This window comes from Thermobia domestica, chromosome 1 (assembly GCF_964235325.1).
Source record: "Thermobia domestica chromosome 1, izTheDome1.hap1.1, whole genome shotgun sequence".
Classification (NCBI taxonomy): Eukaryota; Metazoa; Arthropoda; class Insecta; order Zygentoma; family Lepismatidae; genus Thermobia; species Thermobia domestica.
Window position 1 is genome coordinate 15,138,586 of NC_137454.1, and position 27,540 is coordinate 15,166,125.

Here is a 27,540-nt window from a genome sequence, read left to right on the forward strand (position 1 = left end):
TAAATTTAAACATTCTGCGATGTCTTCTTCTTGGATTTTTATTCTTATGAACTTTTAATAACGAGGAGTGTATTACGAGAATCTTAAAAAAAAAAAAAAAAAAAAAAAAAAAAAAAAAAAACTATAGTATGACTTATTTTGTACTTAAGTCTTATTTTCAGGGCTAGCACGCTATAACGTGGATTGATCTGCAATTGTTATTATAAATTCTGCAATTCAATCCTTGTACTCGTACTCTTTAGTGGATGTGTTGGCGCGAGAATGAAATTCTTAAATCTTACGGAGTGTAATTAATCTACGTTTTATTTTTCTGTTCCTAGTGAGAATTTCATATTTGTATGGGTTTCAAATGAATAAACAAATAACGTTACTCCCATAATATTAGTAAAATTGAACATTACATGTTTCTGTATTAAATTCACAAAACACCACATATTAAATGTAGTTGAGGATTTGGAGAGTGAAGTCCTTGTTAGCCTGTTGGCGCACAAGCAATTTGTGATTTATTTCAGTCACCTAAGTACCTCTATGCGCTCTAAAGCAGGACACGAAATTTCCGGTCTCTCCAAGTCGTCATTGGAAACCAAATATTTTAGTTTCATATTTGGCGTTTACTTTGTTTACCTTCGAATTTCGAGGAAAAAATTATCAAACTCTCTGATCTGACTATTAGATTCAAACCTGCAATTTGGCGCTCTGTCTAGAGATGTGCTGCTAAAAGTTACTGCGTTCCCTTATTTGAAAGTGTTTTATCACTTTTTGTTTGTGTGTGTGTGTCTGAATGTATTTTTACTCGTAACACACTTTCTAAATTAATTATGAGCCTCTTAAATTTTAATCTATTTCTTTAGATGAACATAAATTAATATATTATAGGAAAGTTTTAGTTCTAAGACAACTCTGTTATATAACTTTAATTAATTTATAAGCTATTTAAGGTGCACACTATAAATTGGCCGAAACTTAATTAACACACCACAAAAGTACCATATTTTGAAATAAATTTATTCTTATATGTAAATAAATAAACATAGTCATTATTTTCTTAAATTGTTCCCCAAAAAATCTCAATTTGTCGCAATAATAAACTCTATCCAGACTTCAGAATTGAGCACGCTTTAATGAACTATTATTTGTCTATGAATATCATAGAGTTTTCAATCTTTGCTTTAGCAATATTTTTATTGGAATGATATTATTTATTAAATTCTTTCTCATAAATGCTTTCTTTTACTTTTGGACAAATTCTTCACATTGAAGAAGAAAATGAGAGGCTACACTGCAATTGATACTAGTTGTCCTTTTTGACAGTTCGCTGCGCGCACATGATGCTCAATGCTGTGTTGCCAGGTTTTGCGTCGGGTATTGAAACACGAAATTATTCACTGCAAGTAAATCTCAGTTTTATAAATTTAAATGATACAAAAGAGAACTAAAAAGAATGTTCTCAATAACCAGCAGGTCCACTACTCAAGTTCACTTCACATTCGATTAAATTGTAGTTGCCATACCTATGTTGTACAGTCAACAAGACTAAAACAATGTGCATTTGTTTATAGTCAAATTGGCAACGTGCGGAAAGGATGGAATGCTTACGCGTATCATTGCAGAGCGAGAGAAATGAGTAATTATAGTTGGCTGAACGTGCTGTTTCCATAGAAACAGTTCTTGCCTGTTGTTATGACCACGTGTAGGAAGGAAAAAGCAAAGGAAAGCAACTGTCAGAAAGCACAAGTTGTATCAAATTAAGTAGAAGTTCTTTGCTTTAGTAGTGTCTTTTCGTTTTCAAGGTGCTCTTCTTTTGTTGTCACGAACTGACCTCTTCTAATAGCATACGATCTGTATCTCACATCTTCAGCACCAATCTTGCAAAGATAAGTCCGGTATGATCAGTTCTCTTGCTATGGTTAGCATTAACTTTCCGGGATCTTCATCAGTTACCTCCTGGATTATGTGCACAATTTCCGCACATTTGCGATCCTTGCTACCTTGTGCTTTTTATTTGATGGTATTTCAACATCAGAACCAGTATCGTACACCTTCGTTTTGTAAACTGTTCAAAAAGGGGATGTTATTGAAGTCCTCAAGCTCCTTATGACGGATTCTAAAACTTATGGTTGCTGTAACATCATATTGCTTCGACATGATGATTCTTATCAACGTTTAACTTTTTTTTTAAAAAAAAAAAGTTAAATCATAACTTTAGAAAAATAGTTTAAAAAAAAAAAAAAAATTAACACGAAATACGTGAAATAAGAAGATACAAAATTATTGCCAATTTATCTCACGTACCCTATATATTGACCATGATTGGAAATTTCAAATAACAGTTACTCCCTTCCTTTTCAGAATTTCTGTTATGGTTTAAAGTGAAATTGCTTATTACATGCCTTTGACTACTTGTACTCCGATAGTATCATCACCTGACCTCTACCAGTGATCCTGCATTCAGGGAGAATTATAACAATGTCTGCACAAGGTTCGTCTTGGGGAAAGAAAGCTTCATTATATTATAACGGTAAGCTAAGATCATTTCTGAAGGGTTGAGAGTTAGACACGAATGTGCTAGAGAGTATACGGTGTAGGTCCAATGTATACTTAAATGTCTGAAAGAACATAGATGTACACTAAAAATTGAGTATATACTCTCTGTTTGTGGTCATTTTGTCAACTCTTCAAAATAAAGGAATGTCTATATATATATATATATATATATATATATATATATATATTAACAAAAGAGACACTGACCAAAGCTTAAAACTTTATTTTAAATTATAATTTGTAACTGTTTCGGATATCTAGCATATCCTTCTTCAGACACGATCGAAATTAATGAAAATACAGACATATATATAAATGTTGTTATAACAGAGTTTAAATTCTTTAACCGTCGTATATATAGCCATTGTTATAAAAAATTTAAATTCTTTTAACAGTCATATATAGAGTCATTGTTGTACTTTTTTTATTTTTATTTATTTATTTATTTTTCTTATTTACCGAATCCTTCAGCCAATCCTATAAGTCTTCGTGTTCACTTTCCAATTCATCACTTCCTTCATTTTTGGTTCTTATAAGGGCCTTTTATTTTTATTTTTATTTATTTTTTTTATTTTATTTATTTATTTATTTATTTTTTATTTTATTTTTTTTTTCTCTATGTTATTCAAACTTCCTTGCCATGATTCATTAATTGGTAAGCCCCCTGTCCAGTTCATCAGTTTATCTCTTCCTACCTTCTTTATCCAATCCGCTTCTTTCCACTTCCTTATTATCATTCTTTTCTCCATCTCCAATACTTCCTGGAGAAACTGAAGAATTTATTGAAGAAAGGAGGGGTCAGAACTTATAGAAAGAGTGGAGAAACTTTATTAAGATCAATAAAGAAGAAGAATAGAAAAGGAACTAAAAAGATTAATGAAGAGGAAGAAGGGGTCATTTACAGGGTATGGTGTGAGGACTGCGATATGTCATATATAGGAGAGACAGGAAAGAGAATGAAAGAAAGAATAAAACAACATGAAGATGATGTTAGGAAGAAAAAAGATACCAATGCCATATACAAACATGTTAAGGAGACGAATCACGCAATTAATTGGGATAAGACGGAAGAATTGGAGATGGAGAAAAGAATGATAATAAGGAAGTGGAAAGAAGCGGATTGGATAAAGAAGGTAGGAAGAGATAAACTGATGAACTGGACAGGGGGCTTACCAATTAATGAATCATGGCAAGGAAGTTTGAATAACATAGAGAAAAAAAAAATAAAATAAAAAATAAATAAATAAATAAATAAATAAATAAATAAAAATAAAAATAAAAAGCCCTTATAAGAACCAAAAATGAAGGAAGTGATGAATTGGAAAGTGAACACGAAGACTTATAGGATTGGCTGAAGGATTCGGTAAATAAGAAAAATAAATAAATAAATAAATAAATAAATAAATAAATAAAAATAAAAAAGTACAACAATGACTCTATATATGACTGTTAAAAGAATTTAAATTTTTTATAACAATGGCTATATATACGACGGTTAAAGAATTTAAACTCTGTTATAACAACATTTATATATATGTCTGTATTTTCATTAATTTCGATCGTGTCTGAAGAAGGATATGCTAGATATCCGAAACAGTTACAAATTATAATTTAAAATAAAGTTTTAAGCTTTGGTCAGTGTCTCTTTTGTTAAAACAATTAATCCAAAGCCATGAATAATCTTACTATATATATATATATATATATATATATATATATAGTGTATCAAAAAGAGCTTTATTAATTTATTCATTTACCTTACAGACATGATTTTGATGTTACTTTGTAGCAAAATACATCAAGTTTTGACTTACGTAGCACACTAGTTCAGAAACAAGCCACTGCAAGCGCTAGCGGCAGTTGGAGCAAAGATGGCTGGCTGCTTTTACTGATCTCGGTAAACGAATCGGCCGAGGTGGGCCAATTGCATGACCCCCAACGTTCACCGGATCTGACACCTCTTGATTTTTTCTTTTGGGGAATCATCAAGGAAACAGTGTTTGTTTCACCCTTACCGGCTTCTCTACCAGAGCTCAGAGGTAGGATCTACCTCACAATTGAACAAGTCACACACTTGACACAGGGGCGAATCCAGGGGGGTGCAATCGCCCTCCCCCCCGCAGAAGAGGAAACTTTTTTATTATTTTATATATATAAATAAAATCCATCCCAGAGTTTGGAGCCCTTAAAAGTAGCATTTTGACAACCCCCCCCCCCCAGAAGTCGGTCCTGGATCCGCCCCTGGCTTGACATGTTGCAGCGGGTTGGCAAGAAATCGACTTCAGATGGGACTGTACCGCATCATCAATGGAAACCACATTGAACCTCTAGATATAAGGTTAAAAAAAAAAGATGTATTTTTCTACAAAATGACACCAAAACCATGTCTGTAAGCTAAATAAATAAATCAATATGAATTTTCAAAGTTGTGAAGTCCTTTCTTATATACCCTGTATTTGTGTATGTGAATGATTTAACCTTAATTTTGGACAAGTTTACTTCTGTCTATTGTTTCATCTCCTTTCAGGTAGGAGCCAACAGGTAGCGAATTCTTTTGCTGCCTTGGTGCAATTGTTTTGATATTTCGGTAACGGAAACTTACGAAAGAAAGGAGAGAGAGAGAGAAAAAAAATCGGTTTAGTTACCTCGTGGAAATTGGAGACTGTCATTTCCACATCTTAATGGAAATGTGTAGCAACAAAAATCTGGTAGCAACGTAGCCAAGCATCGAACACTAAAAGAACCAATAAAAATCACTTAAGCAAAGGTATGCGTAGAGTGATACCACAGTAAGAAAATTAATTCAATTTGGCAGCATCGAGGGCGCCTATGTTGTTGCATCGAGTGCACCTATATTGTTCCATCGAAAAGGAAGGAACTTCTTAAGTAAAAGTTGACACAATTCGCTAAAGGAGTTTACATCCAACGCTCATTGTTGCTTGCCTTAGCTAGGGAGATCGCAGAATTGAGATTAAGGTTCTTCATAGTGAGAGAACCAATGTAGCTATTGATATTAAGTGGTATAGTTACAGTGAGTGCAAACTAAGAGATGTAATGTCGAGAATCGAGATAGAAAAATGGTTGAAAAGAGGTGATCACGAATTATAAACACCAGGTCCAAAGGAACTTAAAGAGACCTTACCCTATTGCATCGATATTCCTAATTAGTGATAAGGCGGTTTCAATAGACTTCATCATCTTCGTCAGTATGTTAATCATCTTGGAAATGCTTTTGCATATCCTTTAATTTATGTGTCAATCTCTTCATCTCACTTGCCGATTCCGATCGCTTCTCTGCAGAGTGTGTGAGCTTGTTTCACTATATTCAAGTTCAGTTTCAAATTCATTCACTTCCTTCCTATTCACGTGTTAGAATGTCTTCACTGTTGGTAAGAATTTCAATGTGTTCACTCATTTTCTAACTATTGCACACAAGACTACTAATCTAATATATAAAATTGAAAGTGACTATTTTGTGAATTCATGTCTCTTGAGCCACTCGACCGATATCGATCAAATTTTTAACGTGGATGAGGTTCAAGCCTGGGATGTTTTTATTATTTCACTTTGACGGTGTAACGTAGGGGAGGGGATAGATATAAAAGTAAATAAAACTTAGTAAGTCTTGAACCACCCGACCAATCTCGATGAAATTTTCTACACAGATGAGGCTTGGGCCTGGAATTTTTTTTATCATTTCACTTTAACGATAGAACTTAGGGGAAGGATATATATAAATGAAAGCGACTATCTTAGTGACTCTCTTGAACCACGAGACCGATTTCGATCAAATTTTCAACATAGCTGTTGTTCGGGCGTGGAATGGTTTTTATCAAATCACTTTGACCATGCAACTTAGGGGAGGGGGGAAGATATTTTAAAATGATCGAAAGTGACCGATATTAGTGTCGAATCCACACTTTTCAGTGTCACTGAGACGAATAGTGACACTTTCGATGCCGTTTAAACCCAAATTCAGTCCTCATTTGTATTTTATGTATAAAATGAAACGTATTCTCCCTGTACGAAGAACAGGTATTCTGCTAGTGCGAAGAACGGTATTTATATACAATTACGGCTCTTCAGCACCAAGCCAAGAAAGGGAGTCTTGATTTGTTTTTGTTTCATTGTCGTTTCTTCTTCGGTTTGATGCTCAAACAGCCATAATTGTATATAAATTATTAGTAGCTTTTATACAATACTTAGAGAATTAGTCAACAAACAGACTTTCTTATCAAAAGTGGGCACATTCTACGAAATGAACTGGAGGAAATTCAATGGATTTTAGAGACAACTTGGATGCTGTGAAACAAGTTCATACATTCAGCAGAGAAGCAGTCGGAATTGGCAACTGAAATAAGAATTAGGAATGTGAAGTGTATTTGCAAGAAGATTCGCTAACTGGTAAAGATGGTAGAGTCTTCGAAACTGTTTAGCACTAATAAGGACGTCGACACAGTGTAATAAGCTGCTGCTTTTTTCTGAATTTAGCAATATCCACCAACTTTGTATTTTGACTTTTTATCCTTATATATTTCCAGCTTTGTTTTCGCAATATCTTTTATGTTCTACGAACTCACTCTGAATTCTGCAGCTCTATTATTATTATTATTATTATTATTATTATTATTATTATTATTATTATTATTATTATTATTATTATTATTATTGTTATTATGTGTCAAGAGTGAACTTTCTGAACTATGAAATAGTGATTATTGGTGACTTCAATATATCTAAAGTTGATTGGACGAATAGAAATTTTTCAAATGATATAAACTATTATTCTAAATCCAAGGCTAAAATTTTATTTAATTTTTTGGACAATATGAATTTGAATGTTGACTCTGGTATGTCTGGTCTCGATCTAATTTTGTCTAACACCTATGTTCAGTCTAGTAATAATGCAGCACCTCTGGTTCCGCCTGATGAGTATCACAATCCTATTGAAATTATTGTCAAATTATCTTCTCTAATACTTGTGATAACAAGTGATAGCTTTTTGCTATATCAAAAGGGTGATTATCTTTCTTTATATAGAGAAGTCCAAAGGCTTCCCTGGGCTAATATTTTGTTAAATCAGCATATTGATACTGTTGCTCAAAATATTAATGATGTTATATTGAAAGCAATTAGCAATAATATTCCATTAGCAACTAAATCAATTTCTAAATATCCGAGATGATATTCTCGCAATTTGATTTATTTGCTTGATAAAAAGAATAATGTTCATAAGTAGTATAAAAGAACCTAATCTCTTCAGGATTATAATATATTTTTCAAATATCGTTCTAATTTTAAGAAGCAACTTCTTATTGGTAAAACTAAATATTATAGTAAAATTGAGAATAGCTTAAAAAATAACCCTAAAAGATTTTGGAAGTATACGAAAAACAAAATTAATGCTAAAGAGGGTCATAAGGCAGTATTTTAGTTAACGAGGAATTGGTTTCTGATCCTCGATTGTTATCTGAGGCTATGGCCAAGTAATTTGAAGCTGTTTATCACAAAGATGAAATTAATGTAAGTGATAGTAATGATATTTCTAGGGTTAGTCAATTTTGTAGTGATCAAATATCTTTTAACACCAAACAGGTACTTGATGTTATTAAAACTCTGAATGTTAAATCTTCTGTAGGTCTTGATCAAATTCCGATTTTTATAATTAAAGGTATATTTGAAATAATTGCTCCAATCTTGACATCCTTGTTTAATTGGAGTTTAGCATCTCATTTCTATCCAAATGTATAGAAAACTGTTGCTGTAACTCAGATTCCAAAAACTGATGGAACGACTGTAACTGATTATAGACCTATCTCTATTCCTGATGTAATACCTAAAATTTTTGATCAACTTATTTATAACTATCTTTATAGTTCCGTTGAACATTGTATTATTCCTGAACAGTATGGATTTATGAAAGGCAGATCTACTGAATTAAACCTAAATAAGTTTTTGACATTGGTTTCTCCTGTTGTTCATAATCGTGGTCAAGTCGATACAATCTATTTTGACTTTACTAAATCTTTCGACAAGATATCTCATTATTTTCTTCTTAAGAAACTTGACTCCTTTGAAATTCTTAAATCTTTGATACTTTGGTTTGCTTCCTATTTGCTTGGTCGTAGATTTGTGGTGGGTATATGGGTTGGAAATCATCTGTGTACAATATTTCTTCGGGTGTTCCTCAAGGATCCAATTTGGGTCCTTTATTGTTTATAATATGTGTTAATGATATTGGTAAATCTTTGAAGTGTCCCTTTCTATTGTATGCAGATGATTTGAAGATTTTTTCTAAAATAGTAAATTGTCACAGCACTTGAAATTACAAGCTGATATTAACTCAGTTTATCAATGGTTCATTCAGAATGCACTACCTTTGAACATGGATAAAACAAAATTATATCGTTTTCTAGGAAAACGAATATATCTTTTTCCCCATATTCAATCAATCATCATACAATACAAGTTGTTTCAACAAATAAAGATTTAGGTGTTATGATGGATAATGAGCTATTATTTGATCAACATATTTCTACTATGGTATCTAAAGATAGAAGAAATCTTGGGCTCATTAAATGGGTTGCTAAAGACTTTAAAGATATTGTAACATGTAAAATTTTATATTGCGCTTATGTTCGATCTTATTTGGAATATGCAACTTTAGCATGGAACCGGAATCTTGTTAGTATTACACAAGTTCTTGAGTCAATTCAAATCTCTTTCTTGGCCTGGCTTAGATTCAAATTTAAATTGAATGAGACGACTGTTGGGGAGATTCTCGCTAGGCTTGATTTGCTTTTTCTTGATGTTAAGAGAAATCTGAGGCAAATAAGGTTTATTCACGATGTAATACATGCTAGGGTGAACCTAATTGAATATCTATATATTAGAGTTCTTTTGCATAACCGCACGGACTTTCGATCTATATTATGTGATAACAAATTAATTGGTACTCCACTATTTATTAGTGTAGAGAATATAAATAAAAAATCTTTGAAAATCGATCTATTCAATGAAAATTTTGCTCTACTCAAAAAAACAATATTTAGAATGTGTTATCTAGTAAATATATACATTTGCCATTGTTTCGTCTGGTATATTGTCTGTTGAATCCAAATTGTATTTTGTTTTATGTATGTTTATTTTTGTCCGCTCATGTTCTTTGTCATATATTTTCTTTGGTAATTTTGTTCATTTTATAATGTTCATTATATTTTACTTGTTATATAACACATCATATTTCTTAATTTAATTGATACATGAAGGAAGGTTATGTTGACATTTTATTTGTAATCTAACCTTGTATCAAGTTTATGTACAACATATTATTTGTATTTGATCTGGATGTTTTGAGCTACCATTTTTTTTATTTGTTTATATTCTTTTACTCTATATTTACTTTGTAATCCTCCACTGTATACTATTTGTATATTGTGACCATTTTTGGCTTCGGCTGTGGTCACATTAGCATCAATAAATTCAAATTATTATTATTATTATTATTATTATTATTATTATTATTATTATTATTATTATTATTATTATTATTATTATTATTATTATTATTATTATTATTATTATTATTATTATTATTGGTATGAGTATAAATAGTAGAAAATACAAACATGTAACATACACAAAGAAAATTCAGTACTTGCCAGCAAAATATAGTATAAATAGTAAAACTATAGAAAAAGTAGAATCTCTCAGGGACCTTGGAGTAACTTTTGGTCATCAACTTACATTCAACCTCCATGTGAATGACGTTATCAAACATGCAAATATTGCAACAGGTAATTTACTTAGAAACTGATCGAATTTCAAGAACTACACCACGAATATAAGGCTATATAAAACTTTTATCAGACGTGAACTTGAATACGCAAGTGCGATTTGGTCAAACATTAACAGAACAAATAATGACAAAATAGAAAGGGTCGAGAAAAGTTTTATTAAATATGCATATTTCTATTTACATTTGTACCAATACTATTGTAAATGAAATTAAATCTTTGAGTTTTACGTCCCACGATTATGCCGGTTAGGCTAAAGGAGACGGTGGTGATGAGAAATAAATGAAATGGTGGAATGAAGAATATGGAAGGAAACGGGAGGACCCCGAGAAAACCCACGAGCACGGTGTTTGTCCACCACAAAGTCCACACGGCGCGATCTGGGATCGAACCAAGGAGCCCAAGCATCGGAGGTGAACGCTCTACCACTGAGCCACCGCGTTCCCCAAATACTATTGTGTCTACGAGAAATTATTAGAGGTTTTTAATCTAAATCAAAATCTTTTAACACAAAGAAGAGAACAAGAAGCGTTAAGATTTTTGGAGTCCATTCTAGTAAATAAATTATACAGTGAGTACCTTGTAAATAATACCTCATACAGAGTACCAACTCACAGACTAAGGAAAGCAAATTTATTGTTTAAGAACGATACAAAGAACTCTGTATTAAGTACCTTACTTACTATGTATAATAACAGAAGACCAGACTCTTAGAAATTAGACATGTATTAGGTTTTTAGTACTTTTATAATGTTTTATCCTGTTATAACAATTCAGACATAATTCTATTTTATAAATAGTTATATTTATATGTTATTGCTAGACAATCTAATCATTAAGATCAGAGCTATTTTAGTGGTTCTACTTTGTTACATTTTACTTCATATGACTCAGTTTGAAAGTATGAAATATGGCAATTGTACTCTTCTATAGTACTAACATTGAATTTTAATCTTTTAAATTGTAGTATGCACAAATATTTAATTACTTTGCACAGTGCTATACTTGGCTAACGCTGTTTTTAGTACTTAAAATACGTTATTAAATTAAATTAAATTAAATTAAATTATTATTATTATTATTATTATTATTATTATTATTATTATTATTATTATTATTATTAAATATTTTTGGGACTGCTGCGGACAGTTGCTATCATCAATTAAATCCTATTGGTCTTCACTATGTGGCAAATCAGCTGTACCTCCAGATTTTTCGAAGTTCGTAAATAACCTTTCAATGCTTTTCTCTACTTTATTTTTTTAACTCTCAGATTTAAATTTAGCAAGACACAATAAATATTACACTTTATTTCTGAATCATCGCCATCTTGTCATTATCTGATTATTAGTTGTTCTTGAGCCATTGACGTCATAATGTTGTCAATTTCATAATTTTAAATGATCATTTCCACTTTACAAGTTATTTCATGTTGATCGGACTCTCCACTCGAAATACACGAAACTTCCAAACAAAAACACCGTACAATGTAAAAGGCACTTAGTCTCACCTCAACCATAGGTTGGTGGACAACATGAAAATTTTAAAACTTTTCCCTCCCTTCGGAAAGATGTTTTATATTTTGATAAGGTCCCTTCTTGTAACAGCATCTAGATATTCTATCCTTGGTCTTCCTTTTGCTGGTTTTCCTTCTATCAACACGGTGATCCAATCAGAGTGACAAATAAGATGGCCAAGCATGCTGTTTCTTCTTTTTCCTATAATCTTCATGATCTGCCATCCTTCATTAGCTTCCTTTACTATGTCTTCATTCCTTTTCCTTATGCAGCACTCTTCGCGAACACCACATTTCAAATGCATCCAGCTTTTCTCAATGTCCACATCTCTGATCCGTAAAGCGTCACGCTCCATACTATAGTCTTAATAAATAGTTTTCGAACGTCCAACGATACATTTCTTGATGTTAGCAGTCCTTTTTCCTATTCAATGGTTGTTTAGCCTACGTTATTCTGAAACTTAGGTCTTTTTCACTTCTTCCGTTCGAAGAGATTAGACTTCCTTCGATTTTCTGACTGGTTTTCTTCTTATTTATCTTCATATACATATATATAATTACATAAAAAGTGAGAAAAGTTTGAAAATACCAAGAAAAAAATGGGTGAAGAGTGGCATATGATGTTTGCTTTACTTCCAGCTTATTTTTTCTTTCCTTTATCTTCTATATATTCCAACGATGAGCCCTTTATGATTCAATAGTTCAATGCTTTCAAATTGCTTTACATGTTCTTTAAATATTAATGTAAATCAGGGGCGTAAATAAGGGCCCCGCAGACCCTGCATTGCGGGAGGGCCTCAAGCCATCTCGGGGCCCGAAATCGTGAAGTAGGACGTAGAGAAGGGGCCCCACTCCACGCTGTCTGCAGAAGGGCCCCCAAGCCTTTAGTTACGCCACTGATGTAAATATCCATTGATTTGACTTTCATGTGTCGACGCTCACATTCTTTTGTTTGAATCTTACAATGTGTTTATTTAATTCATCTGCAGACTCAATGAGGCTCATGAAGAAGTTATTCCCAAATCCTACTGCAACACTTCTTGAATTCTTCAATATGATTAGTGCTGGCAAAGGAGGTGAGAATTATACTCCATTAACACGTTTTCGATTGTTGCCTTCCATGATGCATGAGTATGCAGTGAGAGTGATTTGGCCGTCTGAAATGATTTTCTTTGGTGTTGGGAATACTAAAATGCAGGCTGCCAACGAAGGAGCCTGGCGAACGCTTTCCTGGCTCTTTCAACAGAATTTGCTGCCGCCTCCAGGCCGGCCTCTCTACTTCAGCCATGAGGAACTGTCTGAGATGGAAGTTAAATATAAACAACCGGTCATGATCACGGTAGATCCAAGTCAAGTCGAAGATATTAAGTTGCTGCTGGATAGATATGAAAAGGTATGTGTAGTTAACGAAAGCACGCATTAGAGAAAATTAGTTGAAGTGTTTTTTTTTTCCTTTTTTTTACTGTAAGCTAAGTGGATGTCTTGTCAGGTTTCGTGCAAAGAAGGTATGTTTCTTCCCTTGTGGTTCAAAACAATATTTAAAAAGTAGATAGCTGAACCAAAGGAATAGCTTCGAAATTCAAAAAACTGAAAATGAAATGAAATATTTTAGTTTAACGTCCCACGATTACGCTCTTTAGGCTAAGGGAGAAGATGATTAAAACAAGTGAATGGTGATGGAAGAATTGGTGGAATGAGAAAGTAGGAGGAAAGTAGGAGAACCTCGAGAAAACCCATAAACACGATGTTGTCCATCACAAACTTATTTGGCTGGGGATCAAACCAGTGACCCCACACTACAGAAGCAAGCGCTCTACCACTGAGCCACCGTGTCCCCTAACTTCAAAATTAAGATTACGGATATTATATTTAAAATACGTTTACCGGTACAACAATAGGATTACGGATTCTTTACAAGGTATTTATTTATTTGCCTGTTTTGCATACAATTGAGATTATTCTCGTGTAAGCAAAATAATAATAATAATAATAATAATAATAATAATAATAATAATAATAATAATAATAATAATAATAATAATAATAATAATAATAACTAACTAACTCTATGGCCTATGGAACCCGGAGGTTCAGTGCCGCGTTCACAAAAGCTCTCCACTGACTTCTATCCTTAGCTAATTGCATCCAGTTTCTACTTTGTATTCCTATCTCTGCGAGATCCATCTTAATATTGTCCTCCCATCTGCGCCTAGGTCTTCCTAATGGTCGTTTTCCTATGGGCCTACCAGTCAAGACTTTGAAAGCGTTTCTACTTTCTTCCATTCTAGCTACATGACCTGCCCACCTAAGCCTCCTAGACTTGACGACCCTAACAATGTTGGGGAAACCGTATAAACTATGTAGTTCCTCGTTATGAAGCTTCCGCCATTCCCCATTCTCGTTCCTCTTGGGTCCGAATATTCTTCTCAGGATCCTGTTCTCAAATACTTTCAGTCTATGTTCTTCCCTCAGAGTAAGCGACCATGTTTCACATCCATACAGAACAACAGGCATGATTATCGTTTTATATATTTTAAGCTTCAAATTCCTCGACAGAATTCGCGACGACAAGAGATTTTGAACCGAATAGTAACACGAATTCCCTGCTTTTAGTCGACATTTAATTTCTTCGTGAATATGATTTTCGTCTGTTAATATTGATCCTAAATATTTGAAAGTATCCACTTTATCAAAAGCATTATTTAATATTTTAACACCTCCACAATTTGCCGTATTACGGTCCCGACGCACTTCCATGTATTTAGTTTTCTCTGCATTTACTTCTAAACCCATGTCCCTGCAAGCGTTTAATAAGATCTCTGCATTTATTTCTACTGTTCTCCTATCATTCCCTATTAAATTTACATCATCAGCATATGCCATAACCTGGTGAATACCGTTCAACTCTAGGCCCTGGTTGCTATCTTTGATTTTCCTTATGGCGTATTCCAGCACAAAGTTAAATAATAATGGCGACAACGCATCTCCTTGTTTCAGGCCATTTTCGACGTGGAAGCTCGTGGACAAAAATTTTCCTACCCGGACTTTACTTTGGGATTCACTTAAACATATCTTAATTAATCTAATTAGCTTTCTCGGTATTCCAAGTTCTGTAAGAACGTTGTATAATGTTTCTCTCCTAACCGAGTCGTAAGCCTTTCTAAAATCAATAAATAGTTGATGTACCGGGGTATTGTATTCCCACTTCTTTTCGAGTATTTGGCGAATGGTAAATATTTGGTCAATAGTTGATCGATTTCGTCTAAATCCGCACTGATAATCTCCAATAATTTCATCTGAGTATGGGGTCAATCTTGCTAACAGAATATTTGAAAGGATTTTATAGGATATTGACAGAAGAGAAATGCCTCGATAATTATTACAGTCAGTTTTGTCGCCTTTCTTGTGAATTGGAACAATGATTGATTCTTTCCACTCTTGTGGCAATTCTTCCTTGTTCCAGATAAGGAGAATGAGTTTGTGTATCTTGTTCCACAATTTTTCGCCCCCAGCTAAAATTAACTCAGCCGGAATTTCATCTACACCCGGAGATTTGTGTTTCTTCAATTTCTTTATAGCGGCTTCCACTTCTATTCGATTGGGTTGTGGAATATACGGTTCTGCGGTGTGTATCTCCTTTTCTCCACGCACATTAGATTTTGGCTGCGTGTTCAGCAAATCGTCAAAGAAATCTTTCCATCTATTTAAGAGGCTATCCGTATCGGTGAGAACTGTTCCGTCAGATTTCTTTAATATATAAGCACGAGGTTGATAGCCTTTCTTAAATTCGCTGATCCCCTTATACATGTCCCGAATATTTTTATTTTTACTATTATCTTCAAGTTCCTTAATTTTAGCTTTCAAAAAATCCCTTTTCTTTGTTCTAAAAGTTTTGGAAGTTTCCCGCCTGATATCTGCGAAATTTTGTGTAGTTGTTTCATTCGGATTTTGTAGCCACCGTAATTTTGCCTGTTTTCTCTTCTCTGCTAGTTTAATGCATTCTTGGTCAAACCATGGTTTGTTCCTACGTATTTCCGCGTGTCCCAATTTTTCTATTGCTGAACTTTTAATGCTATCTCTAATTGCAATCCAAGTATTCTCAACACTAGTGCACTCCGAGTCTTCTAAAACCGCGAATCTATTCGAAACTTCAATCTGGTATTCCTCTCTTACCTGGCTCTCTTCTAATTTCTTTAAATTAAATCTCTCCGTTTTCGGACATTGAATGTTACCTTTATTCAACGATAACCTCTCCCGTATTATCGCTACTACCAGGTAGTGATCAGTGTCACAATCAGCCCCTCTAAACGACCGGACGTCAATTATGCTAGATTGTCTTCTTCTATCTACTAAAACGTGATCAATTTGATTATGTGTTTTTCCGTCTGGTGATGTCCAAGTGTATTTATGAACGTCGCGATGTGGGAATTTTGTACTATTCACGATTAAGTTTTTGGATGTTGCAAAGTTTACGAGTCTAACACCGTTGTCATTACTTTCCTTATGCAAACTTTCGTTCCCTATAATCGGTTTGAAAATATCCTCTCGTCCTACCTTCGCATTGAAATCCCCTAATAGAATCTTCATATGGTATCGCGGGAGTTGGTCAAATATCCGTTCCACTTCTTCGTAAAAACTATCTTTTATATCGTCACCCTTATCTTCAGTTGGAGCATGTACATTTAAAACAATAATATCACACCACCGTCCCTTAAGAGTAATAAAAGAAAGTCTGTCAGTAACAAATTCAACCCGTTTAATTGCTGGTAATATTCGTTTGTGAACGAAAAACCCTGTTCCTAACTGGTGATTTTTATTTCCTTCTCCGTAAAAGAACGTAAAATTTCCGGAATTCTCAGATCCATTTCCTTCCCACCTAACTTCCTGAACTCCTACTAAGTCCATCCTGTATTTCTCTAACTCACTCGTTACAGATTTTAACGCGCCTGCCCTATAAAGACTTCTATATACTTAGTCTTAATAATAATAATAATAATAATAATAATAATAATAATAATAATAATAATAATAATAATAATAATAATAATAATAATAATAATAATAATAATAATAAATAATAATAATAATAAATAAACAAATAAATAAATAAATTACACAAAAAATACACAGAGTTTGAAAAGAACTTTTTCCAAAGCACAAGATTTCCTTTTAAAGATGACTGTAAATACATTCATACGCATGGGAAAAGGAATATATACGACCAAATGAACGTAACGTAGAAAATGGATCATATAAAGAATGAACAGAGCATAATGAAAGAAAGAAAGAGTTGAGGTTGAAAGAAGCGTGGTGTCTATGCTATGTCTGTTTTTGCCAGAACCAAAATACACATCGAAGATACCTAAGTATCCAGATTTTATCAGTATTGCCAGAATCCAGATTTAAAGTCGGTTTAGATATATTTATGAGTGAAGAATCTTTATTTAATATCTCTCTTTTTTTTTTAACATATTACATTAACCTGTTTTACATTATGTGTGTTGCTTTAGGTGAAGTGACGATCCCGACATTCCCTCTTCTTGTGACTTTTTTGATTGTCTAATGCGTCTAATGTGATATATTGGTAAATACCAATATATCATTTTTTTTTTTTTTTTGTTAATTCATATTTTCAATATTTTGTTAATACATATCCGTAGTTTGCCCGGTGTTGTGTACATGTATATCAGATATAACAGTAAAAATAAAAAAGATGCCAATTAGACTTAGTGAAGATAATGCTTAGTGAGTAAATGTACGATGGAAGTGTTCGTATTTTATAAATTTAAATATCTAAGAGGACAGTATCTTTTCCGTGCTTTTTTTTTTTACTTCGATATTCTCCCATTTCTTTGCACTTTTTTTTTTTATTCCATGAATGTTCCTCCATCATTTTGCATATACATGTCCTATGCGTTTTCCTTACCTGTAGGACACAGCCATCTGATGACGTTAAACTAAAAGTTGGATTTAATATAATTTCATTTCTACTTCGGATGTTTCAACAAAATTTAGGTAAGAAATAACGCTTGAATTTTTCTACTTCTTTTTGTAGTCTGTAATTCCACAACTGGCAGAAGATGAAATGACAGCATCAAGTGACGAAGATGATGACAGTGAAACGCAACAAATTCCAAGTAAGCACATACATTTCGGCTTCTGCTTATATATTGTTTTCTTAACAAGTATATATGACTTAAATTTGGTTTAAAACACTTGCTCAGAAAAACAATACATTCATTATAAAAAATATTAACGTGTAACAGTTTCGCCAATTACCCAATTTGGCTTCATCAGACACGATTTATCAGTCTGATAAAGCCAAAGTAGATAGCTGGCGAAACTTACACGTTAATATTTTCTTTTATAATAAAGGTTTGTTTTGTTCAATGAGTGGTTTAAATCAAATTTAAGTCTATAGGAATCAAAGATTATACACTCACCTCTATGAGTACCTGGACCCCTGACTGTTATAATTCCGCTACTTGCGATCTGGGTACTTGAGTAGGTGACTGTAGAATGGAAAACACTTAAATACATATAAACTTAGATTCGGGTCTAACAAGCACAGATGAGATTAGAGCAAATAAAGCCAGGAATTTTGATTAGCAGACACATAAAGGAACAAATAATAATAATAATAAAAAAAGTGAAACAGATATTTAACAAGAGTATATTAATTTGCAACATAAATAACCTACTATAGTATGCGAGAGCTCCTCCGTGGCTAAGCGGTTAACGTACACGCCTTTGGCGTGGGAGTGCCGGGTTCGATTCCCGGCGGAAGATCATGTGGTTCGGATTTCACGTTAATCAGTAGGTCCACGTCTCATACAGCCTCGCTGCTGAAAGGGACGCTAAACTAAAATCAACTCAACTACTATAGTATGCGCAAACTGAGTTTTTATTATTATTATTATTATTATTATTATTACTGATTTATTAGAGGTAGTCATTTAGTAGAAATGAATGTTTCGTAATTAATTGTTGTAAGAAAAGCATTTTAAGGTATAGTTCAATTAGGAAATAAAAGGTTGTGTGTGAAATAGTCTGGTCACAAGTTCAATTTGAAAACCCTCAGGATTTGTACCAGGCAATGTACAAACAGTTGAATATTCTCAATGGCATATATGTGGGAAAAACTTCTCGTCTAGAATATGTTATGCTACGTATTCTGATTGGCTGTAAAAGCAAGAGTTGTAATTTATGCAAGTGGAAGAAATTAGCGGTACTGTTATCTATTGGTCTGTTATCTTTCTAATGCACAAAACACGACCTTCTGCCAATCTTCTAACTAACTCTGTGGCCTATGGAACCCAGAGATTCAATGCCGCGTTCACTAAAGCTCTGAATTGACTTCTATCCTTAGCCAACTGGATCCAGTTTCTACATTATATTCCTATTTCTGCGAGATCCATCTTAATATTGTCCTTCATCTGCTCCTGGGTCTTCCTAATTGTCGTTTTCCAGTTGGATTTCCAGGTAAAACTTTGTCATATGCCGGATTGTTGCAAAATTTTAAAGTAGCCTTATTGGGTCTTGAATATAAAATCAGTTCCTTGTTTCTTTTGTAACAAATAAGTACTAATTTGCTTTGAATATCAACAGGGACTTTGTATGATGCCATAACTGGATGGATATATCGAAAAACAAGTGAAGAAGCGATTCGAGAAAGAAGTATGGAGTTATTCTGCAGATACCATGAGAGAGTGGCAAGTATACAAGATAGTGAACTGAAGGGATGTGGACGTTTCTTCGCCACCAGAAGCGATCTTGTGAAACTGAAACATTCTTTAGAGATACTGCCAATCACGAAATTCAAGTGAGTAGAAGTTAGCAAACTAAGTTTTTTTTTTCCTTAAAAATAATAAAAGAAACGAAAACAACTAGTAAATCCTATAAGCTGCATATAACAGGCTTTGTTTTATCTACATATTCAGTATACATGACAGAATACTATCGAATAAAAACGATTGTATAAACTCATAAAGTGGGAGGAAACGGGAGTACACCGGGAAAACTCACGGACACGTTGTTGTCCACCTCAAACTTACTTAGTCGGGGATCGAACCAAGGACTCCACGCGGTAGAGGTAAGCGCTCTACCACTGAGCCATTATGACCCCCACGAAATCTCAAATTCCTAGTCACATTTATTAAAAGTATAATGTAAAATATGTAGAAGGGATCTGAGACAAGAACGAACTACATAACTAATTTCGAATTTCATCATTAGATAAAAATATTCTATTTAAAATATACGTGTTCATCCATCATATGCACTAGATCAGTGGAAATAAGGAAGAAGTTGGAAGGAAAGCAGAGAGTTGAAGGAAGTGTTTGGAAGATAGAGGCTTAAAAATTAGTAGAAGGAAAAACGAAATATCTCGAAAAAAATGAAATCTTTAATTTTAATGTCCTACGATTATGCCCTTTAGGCTAAGGGAGACGATGATTAAAGCAAGTGAATGATGATGGAAGAATTGGTGGAATGAGAAAGTGGGAGGAAACGGGAATACCCCGAGAAAACTCAGTGACACGTTGTTGTCCACCACATACTTACTTGGTCGAAGATTGAACCAAAGACCCCACGCACTGGATTTAAGTGCTCAACCACTCAGCCACCGTGTCCCCAACGAAATATCTCGAATTCAACGGAGAAAGAAATCGGGAAGTAAGGTTACAAGAAGTAAAATTGAATGAAATGATTTTTATTTTTAAATACTTAGATTCTCCTTTTACCAAGAATGGTGATTTGGACGTGGAAATAACATTCAGAATGCAAAAGGGATGGCGATATTGGAAGAAAATGTGTGGTGGTCTGTGTAGCTCCAGAATCACGGTAAAGAAAAAAGGAGTGATTTACAAAACCGTGTTTAGGCCAGCAATGATATATGGAGCAGAAATATGGTCAATAAGGAAAGCATATAAAAAGAAAAGATTGAATGTTAGCTAATGAAAATGCTACGCTGGATGTGTGGGATAACAAGAAGAGACAGAGAGAGGAATAAGAGAGTAAAGGGAACAACCAAGATTTGTAGATATATCTAAGAAAATCTCAGAAAGAAGACTGCAGTGGTATGGCCATCTAATGAAAAAAACAAACGCTATGTGGTCAGAAGAGTGATGGCAATGAAAGTCAATGGAAAGAGAGGTAGAGGAAGACCAAGAAAGAAATGGATGAATATGGTTAACAATGACTTCAGAGGAAAAGGTCCAACAGGGGAAGAATTCCGGAATAGTGCTTTATCGAAAAGATTTATCAGAAACGTCGACTCCACATGAGTGGAAAGAGAAAGAAGAAGAAGATGCACCTAATCATTCATGGCAGGAAATCCTACCTTTAATTAACACTACTATGTAGTTTTTTATATTTATTATTTTCTTAAGATTGCACAAACGACACACTTTAGAATTGTGCAACTACCTTTTAAATTCTGTCTTAATTTGATCTTAGCAACTTTTCGACATATCAGTTAGTGTCTAATGAACCCGGTGAGGTAGGGGTGTACATGGGTAAAATTTAAATTATAAGGAGTTACTGTATGACTAGTAACGAAATTTGTAATAAAATAATAATAATAATAATAATAATAATAATAATAATAATAATAATAATAATAATAATAATAATAATAATAATAATACATTCCAGTTCCCTTGTCCATAATGTTTTAAATTACTACTGAATTTTCATCACAGTGTTAACTGATCTTCCAGTTATATTGTAAGTTAATTGAGTTTACAATTTTCTAACGACTCTACATTCTAAATTTTACTCAAACACCTTTGATTCTTGCATTCTTAGAATGCAGCTCGATAAAGGCAATAGCTATTTTGCCGGAAGGTTGCTGAGACCAAACCACTAGGACATTTAAAAGGGTAATTATAATATATATGTAGTTTGATTCTTATAGTTTGGAATGATATCAGGGGATAACATCAAAAACTATCAAAAAATCTTACCCAATTAAGAACCTCGAATACTTATAAACCATACCGTTTCAACGGCAAACTTCCATCATCATCGGGGGAAATGAAGATTTTTAAGCTGCAAAATACTTTCCAGTTGCCTTCTACTTCTTTGAAATTGAAATGTGCTGTTGAAGGAAAAAAACTTGAATCCCTTAAATTACGTGGCAATAATAAAGAAAGAAAGAAAAAAAAGAACTGTTGAAAACTTAAACAATGTTGACTTCTTGGTAAAATGACGGCTAACTATGATACTAAATTGTTCCTAGTGTAACACTTTGTACTCTGAAGAAGCGATGGGTTGCAGTGGCTCAGTGATAAAGCGTTTACATTTAGTGCATGGAGTTGCTGATTCGATCCTAGCTCTAGCCAAGTGAACTTTGTGGTGGAAAAACACATTGTGCGTGAATTTCCTTGAGGTTCTCTTGTTTCCTCCTACTTTCTTTATTCCACCATTTTTTAATTTATTTCTCAACATCACCGTTTCCTTTAACCTATCCGGCATAATCCTGGGATGTAAAACTCAAAGATTTCATTTCATACAGTAAGAAAGCGATGAAATAAAAATTCAGACATTAATTTTAAATTTCTTACCAGATGTAGAACCGCACTTCAGTATTTGTACTAAACTTTGCTAATAAGAGAAGTTTTTTGAGATTCAAATATTAATCCATTCATTTCTTTAAGCAAATATAAAAACTATTTTTACCTGTACTTCAAACTGATTTTATTTAATCCACAGTTGTATTTCCCTGTGTCTCTATTTTTAGTTTATGTTAGAATTTCTTGCATTTAAATTGAAAAAAGGACAACGTACTTAAGTCGAACATTTTATGAACAGTAATGAATTAAAGAAAAGACAACATACTTAACTAGAACATTTTATGAAGAACAATGAATTTAAAAAAGACAACATACTTAACTCGAATGTTTTATAAAGAACAATGAATTTAAAAAAGACAACGTACTTAACTCGAACATTTTATGAACAGTAATGAATTAAAGAAAAGACAACATACTTAACTAGAACATTTTATGAAGAACAATGAATTTAAAAAAGACAACATACTTAACTCGAATGTTTTATAAAGAACAATGAATTTAAAAAAGACAACGTACTTAACTCGAACATTTTATGAACAGTAATGAATTAAAGAAAAGACAACATACTTAACTAGAACATTTTATGAAGAACAATGAATTTAAAAAAGACAACATACTTAACTCGAATGTTTTATAAAGAACAATGAATTTAAAAAAGACAACGTACTTAACTCGAATGTTTTATGAACAGTAATGAATTAAAGAAAAGACAACGTACTTAACTAGAACATTTTATGAAGAACAATGAATTAAAAGAAGACAATGTGCTTAACTCGAGCATTTTATGAAGAACAATGAATTTAAAGAAGTCACCGTACCTAACTCGAACATTTTATGAAGAACAATGAATTTAAAGAAGTCACCGTACTTAACTCGAACATTTTATGAAGAACAATGAATTTAAAGAAGTCACCGTACTTAACTCGAACATTTTATGAAGAAAATTGAATTTAAAGAAGTCACCGTACTTAACTCGAACATTTTATGAAGAAAAATGAATTTAAAGAAGTCACCGTACCTAACTCGAACATTTTATGAAGAACAATGAATTTAAAGAAGTCACCGTACTTAACTCGAACATTTTATGAAGAACAATGAATTTAAAGAAGTCACCGTACTTAACTCGAACATTTTATGAAGAAAAATGAATTTAAAGAAGTCACCGTACTTAACTCGAACATTTTATGAAGAAAAATGAATTTAAAAAAGACAATGTTCTTAACCCGAACATTTTGTGAAGAACAGTGAATTAAAAAAGACAATGTACTTAACTCGAACAGTTTATGAAGAACAAGAAATAGACACATTGCTAACAAATTTATTTGTAGGCACAATACCATCTTACTTCATAAATAGCACCATTTAAACAGTAATGTTTTTAATATATACTGCATTGAGTAAACAATTAATCAAATAAGATTAGTATGCTTGGGAATAGCTGAGCGAAGATGAATTGTATTATTTGACTAATAAAGCTTGACTTAACTTCTTTGCAGATCTCGTATAGCTGATCTAGTGAGCGCTTACCAGGTGGTTGTAGTAACGGGTGACACAGGTTGTGGGAAAAGCACACAAATTCCTAAAATTATATTTGACCAGTCAACTGTAGATATGGAAGGTGGAACTTGCAATATCATAGTTACACAACCTCGGCGATTCAGTACGATTGCACTTGCAGAGCGAGTGGCCTATGAAAGATTGGAGCAGGTAATAACCGTTATAATTATTTCAAATGTTTATAGATTCATTGAAATGATCTAAGTAAAAGGTCACATATAGCATTATATTCCTCGTTTCCCGAAGATCGCTGTGTTTGGTGCGTTATGTTTTAAATAGTATATTCAAGTACTTTGACCAAGAACATTCAAAAGTTCTAGTTGGTTGATATTTATTAATTATATTTTATTCATCGATATAATTATATTTCGGCGAAAATAGTTGTTTATTTTAGTTTAGTTGGACTAATGTTAAATGTTACTTTAATAGCTTACGGATGTTAGAGAGAAAATAAGGCAATATCTTGTAAATGTGTCAGCCATGTCGATATCAAACAACTGAAATTTTAAGTATAACTAGTAGTCGAATTAGACCGTGTATCATGTAGTTGTCAGCTCATTCTTAAAATTTCCCTACAAAACTGCAAACAAATATTTTTGCCTTAAATAAAAATAATAATGTAAAAAAAAAAAAAAAAAAAAAAAACAGAATATGCATAGAAAAAAATCCAAGAGCGGTCGGAATATATCACCTCCATTTTCCCAAGGATGTACAATTCTTAAATATGAAAATCCTTTTCCTTGGTTATTTTTTTTTTTTTTTTTTACAAAGAAACCTATTTACGTATTTATACCAAAAGAAATTTGCCATTAGACTTATTAATAAAACATTTCTTTTTCTTATTATAAAGGCAGGAAATGTGCTCAAGGATCGACCTGGAAAAGGAATTGTCTCGAATTCTAAAAGATTCGCTACTTTATTCCAAAAGAATAAATCAAAATTTATATAGTATAAAAGACAGTTTATTAGCCTCACTAACTATACCAAAATTGTGCTAAACATACTTAGTTTTCCTTTATTCTTTCTTACCAATAAACAATAGGGATCTCGCTCTGGTAACTCTGACTTTATTTCACCTCGATTGTTGGGAAAATAATTACTATTAAATTTCCCTGAAATCTAAATATCTTTTTCTGCAGAACAGGAAAAATAAGCAGAACAGGAATTTCTGTTCTGCCTGAAGATAAGATCAATAATGTGCTACAGAGTGCTGGAGGGTCATTAGCCAGAACACGAAATACTAATATCACTGTTTGTGCGTGTGAAAAATATATAAAGAGCACGATAATTTTGATAAAAGAGAGACAAATGAAAAGCAGTAACTTGTTTAGCGGCTTCCCAAAAGTATATCTAATATGGGTCTGTGCATACAAGCAGACCAGTAGTAACTTGCTTCCAATTCGACCACTGGCTGTAACTTCTAAATGACAACTTTGTTCATGTGTCCCTTTCCCAGAAACAACCTCTAACTCCGTATTATGAGTGTATGATCCTGGCAATTATGGAAGATCCATTATGAAAAATTTCGAGACTAGTTAAGAAATTGTCATACTCAGAGTAAACACAGGTGGAAAATCATTCAGGTGTTTGTAAATTCAGATTTTATTGTAATATGTATACGAGGATAAGTCAAAAATTATCTGTAATGTATTTATGACTTTTCTTACATTGTTCATACTGCTTCTATCCTCGTTTATTTTATTGTTAAGCTATTGTGGATTGTTCATACTGACCTCTGTCCTCGTTTATTTTATTGTTAAGCTATTGTGGATTGTTCATACTGACCTCTGTCCTCGTTTATTTTATTGTTAAGCTATTGTGGATTGTTCATACTGACCTCTGTCCTCGTTTATTTTATTGTTAAGCTATTGTGGATTGTTCATACTGACCTCTGTCCTCGTTTATTTTATTGTTAAGCTATTGTGGATTGTTCATACTGACCTCTGTCCTCGTTTATTTTATTGTTAAGCTATTGTGGATTGTTCATACTGACCTCTGTCCTCGTTTATTTTATTGTTAAGCTATTGTGGATTGTTCATACTGACCTCTGTCCTCGTTTATTTTATTGTTAAGCTATTGTGGATTGTTCATACTGACCTCTGTCCTCGTTTATTTTATTGTTAAGCTATTGTGGATTGTTCATACTGACCTCTGTTTTCGTTTATTTTATTGTTAAGCTATTGTGGATTGTTCATACTGACCTCTGTCCTCGTTTATTTTATTGTTAAGCTATTGTGGATTGTTCATACTGACCTCTGTCCTCGTTTATTTTATTGTTAAGCTATTGTGGATTGTTCATACTGACCTCTGTTTTCGTTTATTTTATTGTTAAGCTATTGTGGATTGTTCATACTGACCTCTGTCCTCGTTTATTTTATTGTTATGCTGTTGTGGTGATCCTATAAAAGTTTGATCCTAATTCCTCCACTTCTTTTCCTTTTGTTGCAGTTAGTTCATGGACGCTCCATTAGAAATTTGCACCAAAGAGGAACAACGAGCAGTGATCCGGTTTTTGTGGTCGGAAGGTGTATCAGGGGCTGCAATCCATCAAAAGACTTTCGGCAGAATACGGGAACAGTGTCTTGTCATATCGAAATGTCTACGAAGAGATGGAAAAATTCAAAATTGGTCGTACAAATGTTACATGCGAAGAAGGAGCCGGAGGACCATCTACAGCCACAAATGATGACAACATTGAGCATGCACGTGACATGATTTTGTTTACAGAAGAGTGACTATTGATGAAGTGGCACATCGTCTGGAAATTAGTCATGGTTCCGCGTACGAAATCATCCACAACAGGTAAAAATTTCTAAGGAAGCAGCCATGATCTATCTGCAAATGAAGGAAAAGGAAGACAAATGAAGGAATTAGAATCAAACTTTCATGGCATGACCACAACAGCATAACAATAAAATAAACGAGGACAGACGTCAGTATGAACAATCCACAATAGCTTAACAATAAAATAAACGAGAACAGAGGTCAGTATGAATAAAATAAAAAAAGTTATAGCTACATAAACGAAAACAGAGGTCAGTATGAACAATATAAGAAAAGTTATAGCTACATAAACGAAAACAGAGGCCAGTATGAACAATATAAGAAAAGTTATAGCTACATAAACGAAAACAGAGGACAGTATGAACAATATAAGAAAAGTTATAGCTACATAAACGAGAACAGAGGTCAGTATGAACAATATAAGAAAAGTTATAGCTACATAAACAAGAACAGAGGTCAGTATGAACAATATAAAAAAAAAGTTATAGCTACATAAACGAAAACAGAGGTCAGTATGAACAATATAAGAAAAGTTATAGCTACATAAACGAAAACAGAAGTCAGTATGAACAATATAAGAAAAGTTATAGCTACATAAACGAAAACATAGGTCAGTATGAACAATATAAGAAAAGTTATATTCTTCTACGCTTTCATATTCTCAGAATATAAGAAAAGTTATATTCTATTCTTCTACGCTTCATTCTACGCTTTTTCTCTATAAATTAAAAGTTATAGCTACATAAACGAAAACAGAGGTCAGTATGAA

General features: G+C 33.1%; 1 protein-coding gene across 4 annotated transcripts in view; it reads left to right on the forward strand.

The window, feature by feature from the left end:
* LOC145683468 (ATP-dependent RNA helicase DHX30-like) overlaps positions 1 to 27,540 on the forward strand; it is an 85,979-nt gene that overhangs the window by 13,532 nt on the left and 44,907 nt on the right. For 2 of the 4 annotated variants that reach the window (XM_081754802.1, XM_081754815.1), the window contains exons 2-6: positions 2,350 to 2,518; positions 12,846 to 13,249; positions 17,912 to 17,993; positions 19,465 to 19,678; positions 23,927 to 24,137. In XM_081754802.1, the coding sequence (XP_081610928.1) occupies positions 2,467 to 2,518; positions 12,846 to 13,249; positions 17,912 to 17,993; positions 19,465 to 19,678; positions 23,927 to 24,137 (963 nt within the window). In that variant the 5' untranslated portion in view covers positions 2,350 to 2,466. The remainder of the gene's footprint in view (positions 1 to 2,349; positions 2,519 to 12,845; positions 13,250 to 17,911; positions 17,994 to 19,464; positions 19,679 to 23,926; positions 24,138 to 27,540) is intronic. The other 2 variants (XM_081754807.1, XM_081754820.1) reach the window with 2 other exon arrangements.